Here is a 13,241-nt window from a genome sequence, read left to right on the forward strand (position 1 = left end):
GCCAATCGGAGGCCTGTCTCTGTAGCCAATCGGAGGACTGTCTCTGTAGCCAATCGGAGGACTGTCTCTGTAGCCAATCGGAGGACGGTCTCTGTAGCCAATCGGAGGACGGTCTCTGTAGCCAATCGGAGGCCTGTCTCTGTAGCCAATCGGAGGACTGTCTCTGTAGCCAATCGGAGGCCTGTCTCTGTAGCCAATCGGAGGCCTGTCTCTGTAGCCAATCGGAGGCCTGTCTCTGTAGCCAATCGGAGGACTGTCTCTGTAGCCAATCAGAGGACTGTCTCTGTAGCCAATCAGAGGCCTGTCTCTGTAGCCAATCAGAGGCCGGTCTCTGTAGCCAATCAGAGGCCGGTCTCTGTAGCCAATCAGAGGCCGGTCTCTGTAGCCAATCAGGGGCCTGTCTCTGTAGCCAATCAGAGGCCTGTCTCTGTAGCCAATCAGAGGCCTGTCTCTGTAGCCAATCAGAGGCCTGTCTCTGTAGCCAATCAGAGGCCTGTCTCTGTAGCCAATCAGAGGCCTGTCTCTGTAGCCAATCAGAGGACGGTCTCTGTAGCCAATCGGAGGCCTGTCTCTGTAGCCAATCGGAGGACTGTCTCTGTAGCCAATCAGAGGACGGTCTCTGTCAGGTCTGCCCATAGGACACCATTGAAACGTTGTTTCTGTTGACTTCAATCCCCTCCCCAGCGTCCCCCTGGATGGACTCCAGTAAGACCCAGCAGAAGATCGACCTGTACGACGTGCGCAGGCGGCCCTGGTGAGACTGGTGTCTGATGATTATTATTATGGGATAGAACCGAGTCTCATTAAACTGCCTGATGTTACTGAGATTAGTGAGCTTCATGTAAACCAGGCTCACAGAGCGCACCTGTTCTGTTGAACACACACTAATGCAAACACACGCACACACACACATTCAAACAGATACACATCCACTCAAAGACTCACATGTATACACACATGCATGCACTCATGCATGCACACACACATAGTTACATGCGCACACACACAAAGACACACGCACACTTTAATCTCATCAGGGGAATGGGATGATTAAAGGGTGGTGGGTTTCAAAGGGTTGTGCGCACAAAAGCTTTGTGATGCTGTCGGGACATTCAGCAATACTCCTTTAACGCTGTCATGTCACCTCACCACGTTCACCTACTGGGCTGGCCTGTAAACAGTTTTCAAGTTTCTTGTGTTAATCGGGGGATACATTAAGGATGCGGTGCCGGTAGGAATGAAATCAAGGCGAGATTTATAGAAACACAAACACAGAGTGATGTTCGTCCGCTTTGAGCCAGACACGGAAGTTGGCGAGCAAAGTGGATATTAAATATATGGAAATGGAAGAAAGTTTAGGGCTTTTCTAATAAGTGTGTGTGTGTGTGTGTGTGTGTGTGTGTGTGTGTGTGTGTGTGTGTGTGTGTGTGTGTGTGTGTGTGTGTGTGTGTGTGTGTGTGTGTGTGTGTGTGTGTGTGTGTGTGTTTTGACTCACCAGGTACATCCAGGGAGCAGCCTCCCCAAAGGACATGCTGATCCTGGTGGATGCGTGAGTGCCGTCCTTGTGATTCAGCGGTTGTTTATTTCTATGGTCCAATCCCATTTCATTCGAACACGCCAGGAGTGATGAGGGGGAGTTCACTGTTCACTCTCAACGCTCGTCCAAAGTCCAAAACGACCACCGTTTAGTCATAATTCCAACGATGTTATTCATAGCTTCACTGTTTATTCCTCTCATTAACACCTGGAATTAGAGCAGACATTCAGGGTAGCCTGGACTTGAGGCTCTTTCAGTTTTTGTGAGAAGCGGTTGCTGAAGTGTGCAAGCGTCACGACCAGCGATACCGATTATTGATTATCAAGCTTCCTGCTTCGGACATCTTCAGATTGAGTGTGATTGATGGGTTTCAATCTGCCACTCTATATCAGCTCTGTATTTATTACAACTATATATTTTTTTCATCATCCATAAAGCAAAAGTAATTTAACATCATTAATCTTATAGGGCCGGGGGATAAAGTGCACTCCAGAATGGATTTTCTGGCGTAGCTCCAAGGACTTAATTAGAAAGCAGCTCTGTGAAATATCAGATGTAAGCAAACTCAAGTTGTAGTTTCTCTAACGAAATTATTTCACAAAATGTCAGACAGAACAGAACAGTTTTTTGTCGCTTTTTACGTGCTGGAAGCCACAAAGAGCTGTATTTAGACTCCTGCTTGGAATCATATCAGTTCCATTTCCAGGCAAAGGGACAATGCGGTGTAAAATACCGTTAAAGTCAGAAGGTGTCTTTGTTTGGACCCTGAATAACGAGGTAGTGGCTCAACGTGTGCCCCCGTGCAGCAGCTTTGGATCCGTATGATAGCTCATTAGCGGAGATACTGTGAATGCAACTCAACTCGTGTCGTTATTGTGGGCTAATGATGCTAGCCTTTCTCTTGGTTATTCGCCATCTATCATGCATGTCTTGTTGCCGCACTTTAAATCTAACTTGATCTCTTGAATGACTCATTAATGGATTTTTACCCTGTGTGTGTGTGTGTGTGTGTGTGTGTGTGTGTGTGTGTGTGTGTGTGTGTGTGTGTGTGTGTGTGTGTGTGTGTGTGTGTGTGTGTGTGTGTGTGTGTGTGTGTGTGGTGATGCATCAAGAGATGTGCGTGGATGGGGTAAATTATCCATCCATAAGATCATTAATTTGATTATTATTTATAAGTAAGAGTTAATGAGTATGGCACACATACTGAACTAGAGGACTTGAAGAGGAGCCATTAGGCTCTGCTATCCCCGGTCTGGAGAGTATTGCTCCATCAACTCGGTTTCTGCGGGGAAATACTTGAAAAGATGGACATTCACTATTCACCTGAATCTGGAATGAACGTGATTGGTTCATGTCGATGTTGTTGATATTGATTTCTTCCACCAGACCCGTTTGAAGCAGGCCTCCCCTTTAACGCGGCCTCACTGCAACCTCCCCTTTAACGCGGCCTCACAGCGACCTCCCCTTTAACGCGGGCCCACTGCGACCTCCCCTTTAACGCGGCCTCACAGCGACCTCCCTTTAACGTGGCCTCACTGCGACCTCCCCTTTAACGTGGCCTCACAGCGACCTCCCCTTTAACGTGGCCTCACAGCGACCTCCCCTTTAACGCGGCCTCACAGCGACCTCCCCTTTAACGCGGCCTCACTGCGACCTCCCCTTTAACGTGGCCTCACAGCGACCTCCCCTTTAACGTGGCCTCACTGCGACCTCCCCTTTAACGCGGCCTCACAGCGACCTCCCCTTTAACGCGGCCTCACAGCGACCTCCCCTTTAACGTGGCCTCACTGCGACCTCCCCTTTAACGTGGCCTCACTGCGACCTCCCCTTTAACGCTGCTCTCTCCCCCCTCCCCTTTAACGCTGCTCTCTCCGCCCTCCCCTTTAACGCTGCTCTCTCCCCCCTCCCCTTTAACGCTGCTCTCTCCGCCCTCCCCTTTAACGCTGCTCTCTCCGCCCTCCCCTTTCACGCTGCTCTCTCCCCCCTCCCCTTTAACGCTGCTCTCTCCGCCCTCCCCTTTAACGCTGCTCTCTCCGCCCTCCCCTTTAACGCTGCTCTCTCCGCCCTCCCCTTTAACGCTGCTCTCTCCGCCCTCCCCTTTAACGAGGCTCTCTCCGCCCTCCCCTTTAACGAGGCTCTCTCCGCCCTCCCCTTTAACGCTGCTCTCTCCGCCCTCCCCTTTAACGCGGCCTCACTGCGACCTCCCCTTTAACGAGGCTCTCTCCGCCCTCCCCTTTAACGCTGCTCTCTCCGCCCTCCCCTTTAACGACGCTCCTTCTCCCCCCGTAGGAGCGGCAGCGTGTCAGGCCTCACCCTGAAGCTGATCCGGACGTCGGTCAGCGAGATGCTGGAGACGCTCTCTGACGACGACTACGTCAACGTGGTGTCTGTAGGTACACACACACACACACACCTGTAGGTACACACACACACACACACACACCTGTAGGTACACACACACACACACACCTGTAGGTACACACACACACACACACACACCTGTAGGTACACACACACACACACACACACACACACACCTGTAGGTACACACACACATACCTGTAGGTACACACACACACACACACACACCTGTAGGTACACACACACACACACACACCTGTAGGTACACACACACACACCTGTAGGTACACACACACACACCTGTAGGTACACACACACACACACACCTGTAGGTACACACACACACACACACCTGTAGGTACACACACACACACCTGTAGGTACACACATGGCCTGTCTCACACCTGTAGGTACACACACGGCCTGACTCACACCTGTAGGTACACACACGGCCTGTCTCACACCTGTAGGTACACACACACACGGCCTGACTCACACCTGTAGGTACACACACACACGACCTGACTCACACCTGTAGGTACACACACACACGACCTGACTCACACCTGTAGGTACACACACACACGGCCTGTCTCACACCTGTAGGTACACACACGGCCTGTCTCACACCTGTAGGTACACACACGGCCTGACTCACACCTGGACTCCACTGAAGCGATCCACGCTTCAGTATCGGCATTTAAAGTTATAGTGTAGTTTATTTGTGTTTATAACCGCATGCCTTTTCATGCTCATACACAGGTGTGTGTGTGTGTGTGTGTGTGTGTGTGTGTGTGTGTGTGTGTGTGTGTGTGTGTGTGTGTGTGTGTGTGTGTGTGTGTGTGTGTGTGTGTGTGTGTGGAAAAGCCAGTGACCTCTTTGAGCTAATGTAGCGTGGCAGTAAACTGACAAATCTTTATCATTTGTGTGCAATCATTTGTGCTCAAGTGCATTTAGTTTGCACATACTATATGCTTAGAGTGTGTGTGTGTGTGTGTGTGTGTGTGTGTGTGTGTTTGGCTGTTTCTGTCTGTACATGACCAACAGGAGATGTGAGTGTGTGAGACATAGAGTGGGAGGGAAAGAGTGCATCTCTTTGACCTCACTGTGCAAATACCCAGGTCCAGCAAACGCCCCCAAGGAATGGATGGGAGCTGGTCTATGAACATATAGAATGGAAACATGCGCCCCCAGTGGCTCAGTCGTATTACTGAAAGAAACAGGAGTTTGTTGAATACGCAATAAAGTACATCAGTGTACGTCAAAGATAAGGCTCTTCATGAAGTCATGTTCTGAACCTCAACATTAGTCCTAAACATAAAATAGAGAGTTTGAGTTATGAATAGAAGGCAAGTGACTGAAGACAAACAGTCCCTCACAGGAAACCCATATTCTCCCCAGAGTTCCTTCTCAACAGTATTTCCGAGGGCTTATTTCAAAGCTTGTGGTTGCCTTTTGCTGAGGTGGTCCGCGTTTCCTCCATGCTCAGTGAAATGTGAAGCCTTTTGAGGCAGCAGCGAGCACTCACTGACTCAGGTCAGAGCTCTGAGATCCATTAGTGAATGGAGCACTATATAGACCTTGTCTGTTCTCCCCGTCTTGTTATGTTTCTTAAATTCTTTTTTTCCTTTTGTCCTTTCTCATCTCTCTCTCTCTCTCTCTCTCTCTCTCTCTCTCTCTCTCTCTCTCTCTCTCTCTCTCTCTCTCTCTCTCTCTCTCTCTCTCTCTCTCTCTCTCTCTCCTGTCTTCTCTCTCTCTCTCTCTCTCTCTCTCTCTCTCTCTCTCTCTCTCTCTCTCTCTCTCTCTCTCTCTCCTGTCTTCTCTCTCCTGTCTTCTCTCTCTCTCTCTCTCTCTTTCTCTCTTTCTCTCTCTCTCTCTCTCCTTTATCTCTTTGTCAATTGGTTGTACCTGACTTGGTAACACTTAAAGCCCCGGTCATTTTTGAATCCTCTGATAGTGTTGATAGAGTCAAAGGAGAACGGACCCCCAAGTTGTAGACTGGTCTGGTTCAGATTACTCTGATTGGCTAAACACATGCCATGGCCCGCCCCTGGAATAACAAGACAGCATTTTGTCGAGGCAGTTCAAGGCGTGTGCTTCTCTTTTGAGGTACATGTAGCCCTAGCAACCAGAAATATACTTCTCCTCCCTTAATGCTGTGTCAATTATGATGTATCAAACTTTTTAGCATAATTTCCTGTCCTCCTATCAGCCCTTGGATCTTGAGAGGAACCGATTCAGGAAAATTATGCTTTCTTTTCATATAGAAATTAAAAAAGCAGGCTTCTAAATATTCTGCAGATGTGCACTGGGATGCAATTGGTATCAGGATGCACCCCCCGTCCCAAACCTCCCAAACCTCTCCCTGAACGTTTGTTCTTCTCTCTGTTCCACTCCCTCTCTCCCTTCGTAATGGACCTGCACAAATGCTTTTTTCTCCTTCCAGTTAGCTTTTGATATGAATCGGGTGGAAGGGGGGGGGGGCCTTTTGTGTATTTTCTAATTACATTTTCTTTCCATTTCCTCAATAAAAGTGAGGGCTTGTGTTTTTGTTTAGAGCGGTCCGACTAGCTAACTCAAAGCCCTGTTGACTGCTTATTAAATTACAGAGAGATGCTGGGTTATAAGTATATTGGTGGCTCGGAGCCAGCATCCCAAAGAAAATCTCCTCCATTGTACCGCAGATATTTCAGCTGGAGATGCTGCCGTAGTTCCCAAGCGGCGCAGGGGGGGTTCAGCGGGGGTGGATGTTGTCTGAACTCTTGTTGGTTTTCAAAGTAAAGGCCAGGACATGTAAATGCAGTAAATGTCACCAGGTAGATTTAAATATTTGAATTCCTCTTTCTTTCTTTTTCATTCCCTCCCTGCTTGCCTTCTCTCAAATGCAGAATCATGCACAAAAGCATTCCAGCAGATATATCAAATTTTCCTGACGTTGCAAGTTATGCCATGTTGCCTTAGTATAGTGATTGGGTGACGCAAGGCCACACACACACACACACACACACACACACACACACACACACACACACACGTTATCACATATCACACTTTCTAACACACATAAACAACTAGACGGTATTAAGAAGTTAACGAGAAATGTGTTATTGAATTCATGCCTAAATCAACACCCACATTGCGTGTGTGTGTGTGTGTGTGTGTGTGTGTGTGTGTGTGTGTGTGCGTGTGTGTGTGTGTGTAAGTGTGTACGTGCAGGTGTGTTGAGCAACGTCATTAATGGTGGCCTGCTGTATGCTGGACCAGATGTTTGTTTTTAATGACCCATGTCTCGCTACCCTGTAGAGTGTATGTTGGTGTTTGTGTGTGCATTAATTAATTGCTATCCATCTGTGGCACCATCATTTGGTTTATACAGTTACTCTTTGAACACCGCAGGATATATTTTATGCAGTTTTACTTTCACTTTAAGCGTCTAACATTGCTGCAATGTTGTCATTCATTTCCTAATTGTTGCTCTATTTTCACACCCTCATGTCACTTCTCACATTCCTGACCTGTTTGTTCCTACAAATCCATGTTCTCCACCCTTAGCTCCATTCGGTTTGTGTTATTCAGTCAAAATTCAGTTCAATTAGAAATTCCTGCTCCATAATACTATTAAATGCAGGATTTAGGCATTCAGTCGTAAATGAATGCTTAGAGACGTTACATAAACAGAAGACTAGATGTTGTCCCATTAGTCCGAGAAGTTACGTAAATGAAGGGAAACATCACATTTCGTTCCTGGCTTGTCCAAAGCATCTCTCTCTCCCCACCACATATTTAAACCGTGCATTACCCCAAATATGTGTGAGTGCCTTCCCTATGGCCCCCTTATCCTAGCGTTTCTTAAACCATGCCCCGGGACCCAAAGTGCCGCCCATTCAGACAACACACGGAACTCCGGGAAAACTCTGAGCGCGACCCTTTCTTCTTCACAAAAGGATCCAGAGTTTTCCGAGTGTTTGGCCTTCGGGTCAAGATTGTGTTTTGGGTCCCCGAAATGAAACCAGAAAAAGCTTAGGACCCCCTCGCCCCTTTATCCCACCGTCTTTCCCATCCTTGCCGTCTTCTTCTCCTTGAAAACCTCCCAACCTTGACCCCCCCCCCCCCCCCCCCCCCCCCACCCCTGGCCCCCCCACCCCCCTCCAGTTCCATGAGACGGCCAAGGTGGCGGCGTGCTTCCAGAACCTGGTGCAGGCCAACGTCAGGAACAAGAAGATCCTGAAGGTGGCCGTGCAGGGCATCACCGCCAAGGGCATCACCAACTACCGCGGGGGCTTCGAGAAGGCCTTCGAGCAGCTTGCCCTGGTAGGGGGTGGGGGCGTGGGTCTGTGTGTGTCTGTGTGTCTTTATGTCACTGTGTGATTACGTGTTGTGTGTTTATGCCTGTCGTGTGGCTCTGGCTATTTCTGTGGGAACGATGGTCATCCTGCTAGTTGTTTTTAGATGGGTTAAACGAAGATACTGAATTGGTTGTGATTGGAGGAAAGAGAGCGTATACTAAAATGTCACCATAGATTCAGACCTTCTAATGTGAGCCAAAAGCGCCCTCTGGTGGTTGTATCACAGAGTACAACTTGTTGAGCAGGGAGCCTCATAGTGAGCTTTTCAACAGAAAACATTCTTCCTTTTTCCTGGCAGGACACACAATCCTAGGCCAGGAAAGGGAACAGATCTGGCTCTCTTCACTCTGTCTCTTCAGAATGGAGCAAAACTGGATTCAATTGTGCAACAGCACGATTGATTTGTTTCCATAACTAAACTTATATAAAAGGCTGTTGAATGTCGCAATGGAAAGTTCCGGAGTTAGAAATATTTAGTTGACATTGTTCTTTATGTATGCAGTCTCGCAAAGACTGTGTTGATTGAATTGTGGAAAATGAGATTAAAATAAATCCCATAATATTGTTTGTGTGTGGTGTGTGTACGTTTGCTTGTGCGTGCGTCGTAGATGAACGCGTCCAGGGCTAACTGCAACAAGATCATCATGCTCTTCACTGACGGAGGAGAGGAAAAGGCAACGGAGATCTTTAACAAATACAATTCTGACAAGAAGGTAGGGCTAAAAGCAACACACACACACACACACACACACACACACACACACACACACACACACACACACACACACACACACATCCTTAATCACTAACTGCAAGATGCTGTCGGCTCTTCCTTTTTGTAAAAAGAAAGAAATAATCCCATCCACGTGTTGACTCTCTGTCCTTTGCCTCAAAGGTGCGCATCTTCACATTCTCAGTCGGGCAGCACAACTACGACAAGGGACCAATCCAGTCGATGGCCTGCGAAAACAGAGGTACCACAGGGATTTGCACACTTTGAACACACTTGCTTTCTACAAAGTCCACTCAAATTGAAGCTCTTGTATATTGTATGGGCTGTGCAGTCTTGTCTGTGTGTATGTTTGTGGGGCCAAAGATGAATATCCACAACATTAGACAATAAAGATCAGAATCAATCAGTGACATATCAAGCAACAACATTTTAAAACAGATATGAGACGTTTTTAAATTATTCTGTTTTATTTTGTTGAATTTATATTTGAATGTGATCAATTGTTTGTCCCAGGCTACTACTACGAGATTCCATCGATAGGTGCCATCAGAATAAACACTCAGGTAAAAAAAAATTGCACAATGCACTATTTAACTTTGGCCCACTCCTTAAAAAAATTATATAAATTTCATGTTGAGTGCGCCCTCTGGTGTTCAGATGGTGGATGTGCTTGCAACAGTGTTCCCTGACCAATCTCCTTCTCCCTCTCCTTTTTGCACAGGAGTACCTGGATGTTCTGGGACGGCCCATGGTCAAGGCCGGCCAAAAGTCTAAGCAAGTGCAATGGACTAACGTCTACCTGGATGCCCTGGTGTGTTGAATGACCTGACAAAGATATACATTAAATGGACTTTGTGTAAAAAATCTGAAATGCCCTCTCAATACTGACCCCTTTGGCCAGTAAGTGAACTGCAACCTGCCCAAGTTCACGCATTGAGCACTGGAAAGCAAGCACCTGATAATCATAAGCTGAATCAAGTTATAATGATAAATAAACATTATCTATAAACTGACAAGTGGAGTGGCGTGGGTGGGCACAATGCACGTTATAATGAACAGACGTAGCTGTCTTTATCCTATCTTAGACGTGTCTCCCTTCCCTTTCCTCCGAATCACCTCTATTCTATTATAATAGAAATCTGCCCCCAGAGTGAAAGTCGGGGAGTTGCAAATTGTTTAAATCAAATCACATGAAGCCCCTTAAAACTTTTATGCACTTATATGTGTACTCATGCACTCTCAGGTGCTCGTATACAGTAAATGTCACAGGTTCATACCAGGCCGTCCTTTGCTTGGTTTTTGTTGAGCAATACAAGATCACCTTTGATTTGCATAGCTGCAGACATATTTGAAAGAAAATGTTTGGGTTGAATGTTGTACGCAAGCAGGCCCGAAAAACATGTGCTCTACAAAATGTAAGCCTTTCTGACCAAAGTTTGGGCATGTCGAAAATAACCAGGCTAAACTGCCAAACACTGTCCTTTTTTTCAGTTGTTGTGCATCGCATGACACATTCCCCGAAAATGCGAACAACATTGACATATTTCATATCGTCGGTTTTTTGTTGCGTAAGCCTTTGAAGTCTGTGTCGGCTTGTAATTGCCAGTGTTTGTTGTCAGAGATTGTATCTGTTGCGCTGAGATTGAGCCGTCGGCAACCATCACCAAGTAAGCTCTTTGACACAAAGCTAACCAAAACAGTGATGTGAACATGTCATGTAGAAGTGATTCATGGTCTGTGATCTAATCTAATGCCAGGCAGCGTTTAATCTGAGGCATTCTCTAAAGGTTAAGTGTTTGATTGCCGTCGGTTATTATTTCAAGTGTTAACATCCTCTTTCTCGGTTGTCATTTTTGAAGAAGCTCAATCGATACTATCGGGAACTGGCGGAAAATTACACCGTCCAAGCAATCTTTTTAATTTGCAACTATTAATCTTTGACATGCCATTATGGTAAACTCTATCTTTGACCAAATCAGCAGTAGTGGTTGTGTTGGTGGTGTTGGTGGTTATATTAAGATAAACACACTAGTTATTCCTAGTCTTACATGAGAACAGTGAGTTTTACGTAAATTGCTTGCGACCCGTCCTTGCGTTCTTCCGGCTTAAGACGGGCATGTTGTCCTAAAACCTTCTGTAGGTAGGCAGGTAGTCAGTTGTCCCCTGTGACAACTCGTGTGTGTGTGTGTGTGTGGGGGGGGGGGGGTTCAGGGGGAAGATGCACACTGCTCCGTACTTTCGCAGATGTTTCGGTATCTATTGTGTCATCAATCATCACGGAGAGTACAAAACCAGATGCCATCTTTATGACTTTTACACACTCTCCCTCTCGCAGACTGACACACACACACACACACACACACACACACACACACACACACACACACACACACACACACACACACACACACACACACACACACACACACACACACACACTCCCAGGCAGTCAGACAGACAGAGAGACACAGCAGTAAAATGACAAGCCAATCTGGACGCTTCCTCCAGGGTCGCTTCAGCGACCTGCGGATGCCGGCCATAGGTTCCGGGGTCTTCGTTGGAAGTTCTCCCGCCGAGCGTGTGATGAGTTGTGTGTGTGTCTCTCTCCTCCACCCCCCCCCCCCCCCCCCCCCCCACCAGGAACTGGGCCTGGTCATCACCGGCACCCTGCCCGTCTTCAACAGGACCAACACCCGGGCGGACAAAGAGAGAGGCGTGAAGGTACGGTGCTTGTGTGTTGTGTGTTGTGTTGGGTACGGACACACCCTGCTGCTGCTCCCTCACATGTGAAGTTCCTAACGGGAGATTAAAGTTCTTTGAATGGAATTGTTACCGCAGCTCTCTGCAGTCCTCTGCTTCTCCTCCGTCTCACACACACACGTCCCGTTAAGGGCTCAGCGAGCCGCCTGGTTCCAATGTGGCCTAAGCCCATTTGTAAGCACAACATCTCGGGCAGGGGACGTCGGAGGCAACTTAACGGAAGGCAGCGACGGGATGGATTGCACATGTTCGTGTTCCTAGCGTGCCCAACTAGCCCACGGGGTGTGTGTGTGTGTGTGTGTGTGTGTGTGTGTGTGTGTGTGTGTGTGTGTGTGTGTGTGTGTGTGTGTGTGTGTGTGTGTGTGTGTGTGTGTGTGTGTGTGTGTGTGTGTGTGTGTGTGTGTGTCTGTATATTTGTGTGTGCCCGCTTATTTCACCATCAAAGCGACCCTATTATTATTAAATAAAGATATCCGATGTTACGTTAACTTCCAAGCAATGGTGGTGTAGGGTGTGGAGGGGGGGGGGGTTGGGGGCTGACATGGGACAAATAACACGGGGGTGGCACGGAGACGGCTGACACCGTGACCCCCCCCCCCCCCGCGGGACGGTCCCGGCTTCAGGGTTTTGAAGTAACGTTCAATAATGTTTACCAGACCGGGAAAGTAAAAAAATGGACTGGGGAATAGACTCAATGAGGGTCTCATCCTCCCCTTTTATCTCCCCCCCCCCCCCCCCCCCCTTCGGACCCCCGCTCACCCCTCACTCTTTCTTGTGGTTCTTCCTGTATTTTAAATGTTTTGTTTTTTCGGCGTCCCGTTTGGTGGTGCCCTGTGGTCCCTCTGGCTCCGCCCCCACGCCCCCACCACCAGGAAGCCCCGCCCCCCTTCCTGCCAGTGGAACTGTGTGCTCGGGAGGCCAAGGAGTGTGTGTGTGTGTGTGTGTGTGTGTGTGTGTGTGTGTGTGTGTGTGTGTGGGGGGGGTGGGGCCTGAAGGACATGTCACAAAGATCCAAACTCTAAACGAAAGAAAGAGACGAGATCAAGGCTGCAGATCACAGAGACAATGTGATTCCGGTAGCTAAGTGGTTCAAGACCACGTACAGCTTGAATGGGGGGGGGGGAATCTGTGGTGTGTGTGTGTGTGTGTGGCTTCGGACTGATGCTTACCTTGGCGGTTTCTACATTGAGGAGGCGGGGGGGGGGTGGGTAGGGTTACATGGAGTGTGGCTCCTCGAATCGCGGCCCTCGAACGCAGGATGGCTCGCCGGTGAATCACGTCGGTGCGTCAGGGTTTTGTTTTCCCTTTTTGTCTCTTGACATTGTCCGGTTCCACACTGATCCCCGTCCAAACCCGCGGCCGTCTGCTTTGAACGGGGTTTCAAAGGTGCCCAGATGGCCCTGAGTCACGGGCCAGAACAACAGGGGTACAGCGTGCGCGCTCACACATACCGCGGGGCCCCCCCAGGGAGTCCCCGACACCCAGTATGGCCCCCCAAGTCACA

At 48.3% G+C, this 13,241-nt stretch overlaps 1 protein-coding gene across 2 annotated transcripts in view; it reads left to right on the forward strand.

The window, feature by feature from the left end:
• cacna2d1a (calcium channel, voltage-dependent, alpha 2/delta subunit 1a) overlaps positions 1 to 13,241 on the forward strand; it is a 92,503-nt gene that overhangs the window by 48,721 nt on the left and 30,541 nt on the right. For both annotated transcript variants that reach the window (XM_056578062.1, XM_056578063.1), the window contains 9 exons: positions 685 to 754; positions 1,499 to 1,549; positions 3,827 to 3,926; positions 8,051 to 8,209; positions 8,853 to 8,957; positions 9,140 to 9,218; positions 9,491 to 9,540; positions 9,699 to 9,788; positions 11,618 to 11,698. In XM_056578062.1, coding sequence (XP_056434037.1) covers positions 685 to 754; positions 1,499 to 1,549; positions 3,827 to 3,926; positions 8,051 to 8,209; positions 8,853 to 8,957; positions 9,140 to 9,218; positions 9,491 to 9,540; positions 9,699 to 9,788; positions 11,618 to 11,698 — 785 coding nt within the window. The remainder of the gene's footprint in view (positions 1 to 684; positions 755 to 1,498; positions 1,550 to 3,826; positions 3,927 to 8,050; positions 8,210 to 8,852; positions 8,958 to 9,139; positions 9,219 to 9,490; positions 9,541 to 9,698; positions 9,789 to 11,617; positions 11,699 to 13,241) is intronic.

Source organism: Gadus chalcogrammus, chromosome 19, assembly GCF_026213295.1.
Source record: "Gadus chalcogrammus isolate NIFS_2021 chromosome 19, NIFS_Gcha_1.0, whole genome shotgun sequence".
Lineage (NCBI taxonomy): Eukaryota > Metazoa > Chordata > Actinopteri > Gadiformes > Gadidae > Gadus > Gadus chalcogrammus.